The 5,000-nt window shown below is 42.2% G+C and overlaps 1 protein-coding gene and 1 long non-coding RNA gene across 3 annotated transcripts in view; one reads left to right on the top strand and one right to left on the bottom strand.

The window, feature by feature from the left end:
• Positions 1 to 985: 985 nt before the first annotated feature.
• The window catches only part of LOC125045126 (kynurenine/alpha-aminoadipate aminotransferase, mitochondrial-like), a 6,907-nt gene continuing 2,892 nt past the window's right edge, over positions 986 to 5,000 (bottom strand). For both annotated transcript variants that reach the window (XM_047642244.1, XM_047642243.1), the window contains 8 exons: positions 4,858 to 5,000; positions 4,504 to 4,620; positions 3,818 to 3,967; positions 3,290 to 3,469; positions 2,554 to 2,680; positions 2,379 to 2,428; positions 1,655 to 1,813; positions 986 to 1,118 (listed from right to left, as the gene is read on the bottom strand). The exon at positions 4,858 to 5,000 is cut by the window's right edge and continues 47 nt beyond it. In XM_047642244.1, the coding sequence (XP_047498200.1) occupies positions 1,059 to 1,118; positions 1,655 to 1,813; positions 2,379 to 2,428; positions 2,554 to 2,680; positions 3,290 to 3,469; positions 3,818 to 3,967; positions 4,504 to 4,620; positions 4,858 to 5,000 (986 nt within the window). In that variant the 3' untranslated portion in view covers positions 986 to 1,058. The remainder of the gene's footprint in view (positions 1,119 to 1,654; positions 1,814 to 2,378; positions 2,429 to 2,553; positions 2,681 to 3,289; positions 3,470 to 3,817; positions 3,968 to 4,503; positions 4,621 to 4,857) is intronic.
• The window catches only part of LOC125045127, a 989-nt gene continuing 471 nt past the window's right edge, over positions 4,483 to 5,000 (top strand). Inside the window, exons 1-2 of the long non-coding RNA XR_007116529.1 lie at positions 4,483 to 4,624; positions 4,904 to 5,000. The exon at positions 4,904 to 5,000 is cut by the window's right edge and continues 70 nt beyond it. This is a non-coding gene — a long non-coding RNA (uncharacterized LOC125045127). The remainder of the gene's footprint in view (positions 4,625 to 4,903) is intronic.

The raw sequence follows: 5,000 nt of genomic DNA, 5'->3' as shown, positions 1-5,000 counted from the left end.
TAATTTATTTCCTTAACAAATAACACTCGATGTTAATGTTAGCCAGCCATGTACTCTGAAATACCAGGACCTACTCATCCCTTTGATATCAATCTAAATTGAGCTATCTTGTACACCAACCACAATCATTTACTAATTAGTCCCCGAAGTTGAAAATGGCCTCCTGACTCGCCCACCTGCCACTGACCACAACAAAACGAAATAAATGCGAACATAACCTTAAAGGTCTGAAAAGGTCAGGCCAACTACACGGGCCACCCACGTCGCGTCCGGAGCAGAGTGGAGGGACTTTCGCCTCTATTGACAGTCAATAAGGGCGCTTTTGGCCTGCGTTCCGGGTGCCCCGCAGTGTTTACAAGTACTTAACGAACACGGACAAAGGATAGGTGTCAGGCGGCAACCTGATAATGAGAGGGTCTGTAATGTATGTGTTTACGACTCTTTCGAGGAGACTGAGCGGTCGACAGAGAGACTTCAGGTAAAAATCTCGTTTCTTTTCGTATGTCAGTGAGTGTTTACGTGATGATGTGCGTTTTCTATATATAGTGAGTAATATTTATTCTTTTGTGGTCAAGAAACATTTATTCATCTACGCGGACGAAGTGTTTTTCTTTGTGAATGAATGACCTCACTGTTTCTGTGAAGTCGTGATTACGTTTGAGGTTGTGTGGCTTTGTGGATTCCTTCATTATTCGTCTACAAATATCTAGCGGGGCGTTTTGTCTGATTTTTAAAATATAAAGTCTTAACTCCCTTTTGGGGAGCCATAAGTATCCCAATTAAGGCTGCTTTCGGAACAAAGATCCGAAAGATAACTTGATTTCTCGATCATTCGATTCGTCCATGCGCTTTCCGCATCTAATCTCATTCGCTCTCATCATACCACATAAATAACAAGAGAGAAGGAATAGGATAACGTATCTAATAAAATAATAATAATAATAATAATAATAATAAAAACCTAATAGGCTAATCTAATAATTCCTGAAGTATCTTTTTATTCGATATTCAGTAGAAATACAACACCGGAATGGAAATAGAAACAATATTCCTCGCGTTCAAGACTCCTTCCGTAGTGCTAATTCATCTCGTACCAGTTGAGCCAAGTTCTTCATCCCCTTTGAAGAAAATAAGATGAAGATTAGAAAACTCAGAATTTAAGTTGATATGAAGATTAGAAAACAGAATTTAAGATGTTATGAAGCTCAGGAAACTCAGGATTTAAGATTATATGAAAATCAGAAACATGAATTGGAAATTGGTATTGGAAAAACGTAGTAAAAGTTTACTAATATACAGCTTCAAAATATGAATGAATTTACGAAACAAAATGTACAGTAGCTTTCGACTTTATCCTAAAAAAATAATAACAACAATATCAATATATAATAACAACATTAAATATTATATCAAAACAGCCCCTCTTCCATACACTCTGCCATCCACTTCACCCACACCCACACGCACACGCACACGCACACGCACACGCACACGCACACGCACACGCACACGCACACGCACACACACACACACACACCCACACCCACCCACCCCCACCCCCACCCCCACCCACCCTCCCTCCCCCCTCCCACACACACACACACACACTCACCCCCCTTCCCCCCCTGCCCCACACACCCACCCAACCACCCACCTCCTTCATCTGCTCCGGCGTGGCGCACGAATAGGCTGCCCGCATGTACTGACAAGGTTTCTTCTCCTCGACCATGAAGTCTCTCCCTGGGACGAGCACCACGTCCCTCGTGATCGCCCTCTCCAGCAGCATGGGCGTCGTGTCGCGGAGGCCGGGCACCTGCGAGGAGGCGAGGTATTGCGTGTGTGTTTAAATATATGATATTTGTGTATGTGTGTGTGTGTGTGTGAGTGTGTGTGTGTATATATATATATATATATATAGAGAGAGAGAGAGAGAGGAAGAGAACGAAAGAGAGGAAGAGAACGAGAGTGAGGGAGAGAACGAGAGAGAGGGAGAGAACGAGAGAGAGGGAGAGAACGAGAGAGAGAGAGAACGAGAGAGAGGGAGAGAACGAGAGAGAGAGAGAGAACGAGAGAGAGGAAGGGAACGAGAGAGAGAGAGAGAACGAGAGAGAGGAAGGGAACGAGAGAGAGGAAGGGCACGAGAGAGAGGAAGGGAACGAGAGAGAGGAAGGGAACGAGAGAGAGAGAGAGAGAGAGAGAGAGAGAGAGAGAGAGAGAGAGAGAGAGAGAGAGAGAGAGAGAGAGAGAGAGAGAGAGAGAGAGAGAGAGAGAGAGTGAGTGAGTTTGAGGTGTTCGTCCACGTGCACATAACTATGTACAAATAAATAACTAATGAACGTAAACTTGTTCACAGAGAAAAATTATATATATACAATTACCTTAAACCATATAAAAATTCCTCCCTTCGGCACCGTCCATTCACACAGTCCTGAAATACCAATACAAAACCATTAGGAAACAACCCATTACCTTCAAAACAAGCTCTCTCCACGAAGTCTGAAACAACAACAGCCTATCATCATTGGGACTCTAAAATCCACAGTTAAAGCTGACCTGTGAGATGCTTTTCCGCTGCCTGTAACATGGTGTCTCTTTGAGCTCGGTAAAATTCCCTAAGCTTAGCTATGTGTTTCTTGAATCCGTCGTCGCCCCATTTCCGAAGCAGTTCACTCACCATTACCTGCGGATGTTTTCGTAAAGGGATTAGATCGCTCGTTATAGCGGGTTTGGAGCTGGAGAAATAAATGGTATCTTATGGGTTGTGATATCTTGTGAAATGAATGGATATTAATGGTGATAAATACTAAAACAAATTATGTCTTATGAAATGATCGAATAAAATGATCATAAATAATATAGAAATGGTATCTCATGGGTTGTGGCATCTTATGAAATAAATGAATATTAATGATAATAAGTAATAAAAGAAATGAGATCTAATGGGTTCTCAAAAGGAAAAAAATGGGACGCCGCACAAATCTATTATGAATATAAACTGAAGGAATGGAGTCTAATGTTCCCATTCGGTATAAATTATTTCAAATAATTTACATTTACAAAATGTAAACCATTCTAAGTGTAGTTGACCCAACACACCTGTGATATTTGCGGTAAATACACCATCGTGAATGTGATAGTGAATCACACAGGTTTAGCCTATATTTCGTTATACTGTAGGCACTCACCCGACCTACCCAAGTGACGTTTAATTCAAATAATAATAATAACAAAAATAATAATTATAATAATAACATTAATAACAAAAAACATCCATATCTTTATACTATACCTGAGTGATACCTGGCGGACACAGCACACTGGCCTGCATATGCCACGTCATCCTTTCGAGCAACGGCGCCGGCCCTGTCACGAACCCGACCCTTAACCCAGCGCTGAAGATCTTGGAGAAGGAGTCGAACCTCAGGACACGCCCGTCCGTGTCCAGCCGCAGGAAACTCGGGGGCAGTGGCTGAAGGGGGGGGGGGGGGTAAGGTGTAGGTCTGTTAACTCAACAATCTTATTACCAAGTACTTAGATTGTCTAAATAAACTTATATCGAGGTGCTGGTACTTTATCAGAACAAACTTTAATCAATGTGTTGGGATATTTTGATCAAGGTGCTGGTATATCAAACTCTTATCATGGTGTTGGTGTATCTGCCGAACAATTTTGTTTTAAGTTGTTGGTATATTAACTAAACGAATTTATATCTAGTTGTCGGTATATTAACTGAACCATTTTTTACCAAGTTGGTGGATGAACTGAACACACTTCTGCCTATCACCTGCAAGAGTTATTTACAGTATCTTCCACCTACTTCCTGGTCGTCATACTGCAAGAAGTAGTAAGGGTCGTCCTCGAGGATGATGAGGTCGTACTCCGAGGCGAGGCTGTAGATCTCCCTTCTCCGCGCCTCGTCCATGGTGGTTCCCGTGGGGTTGCATGCGTTGGGCACCAAGTACATGACCTGTATTATTAGAGTACAGTTTTAGGGAGACGTTTTGGTAATGCTGTGAAAATAAAACATTATGTACTAGCTCCTTGAAATAAAGGGTCGATGCTATTATTGGGAAATCATGATTATTTACTAGCTTGAAAAGTGCATGAGCTAAACTATTAGACTTCAATTTTAGAAGAACGTTTTGGTTTTATTGCTTGGGAAAAATATTATTTACTGTCTACCCGAAATAAAGGGTAGATTCTATTGTAGGAAAATCATGACTATCTCCCTGAAAAGTATATGATCTGTTCGATTCTAGTCCAGTTTTAGAAAGAAATGTTTTGGTTCTATAGCTAGGAAAATATTATTTACGAACTCCTAGAAATAAAGGGTCGATTCCAATGCTGGGAGAATATCTTGACTCTATAGCTGGGATTTTTTTTCAATCTACTTGCATAATATAACCTGTATCATTAGTAAGAACATATGCTGATTTTATGGCTAAGAAATCATAACTTTATTCTCTCCCTGAAATATCAGTGCATAAAAGGTCGCGCACTGGCCTTGGGCGCGGGTCCCCCATCCTGCGTTGCCCGTTCGAGTCCCTTCCTCAGCGACAACGGACACATTCCTTTCTCGTCCGCGGCGACAACGACGAACTTCGGCGTCAGAGGGGCGAGCTAGGTAATAAAGGCGAATTTCCGTTACTATTCTGCGATTATTTCCTGTAATGAATACGGTCAGTATAGCTGATGATGACTAAGCTGGGATAAAATAGGAGGAAGGGTAGTGTGACGTTGGGTAGATTGAATGTCGAAACATTTGTCGCACAAAAAAACACATACATACATACATAAATGAATACATACATACATAAACACACACACACACACACACACACAACCCAGGACACCTACAATGCACAGAACATCCGAATAACACGGCTCCTGCACCACCACGCAGTCCCCGACGTCGAGCAGCAACTCCAGCGCCTTCGCCAGTCCGTCCTGACACCCGACGGTCACCAGGAGGTCGCTCTCACCCCAACGCGGAGGATTGT

This window comes from Penaeus chinensis, chromosome 36 (assembly GCF_019202785.1).
Source record: "Penaeus chinensis breed Huanghai No. 1 chromosome 36, ASM1920278v2, whole genome shotgun sequence".
Classification (NCBI taxonomy): Eukaryota; Metazoa; Arthropoda; class Malacostraca; order Decapoda; family Penaeidae; genus Penaeus; species Penaeus chinensis.
This window is presented reverse-complemented; position numbering and strand designations above follow the sequence as displayed.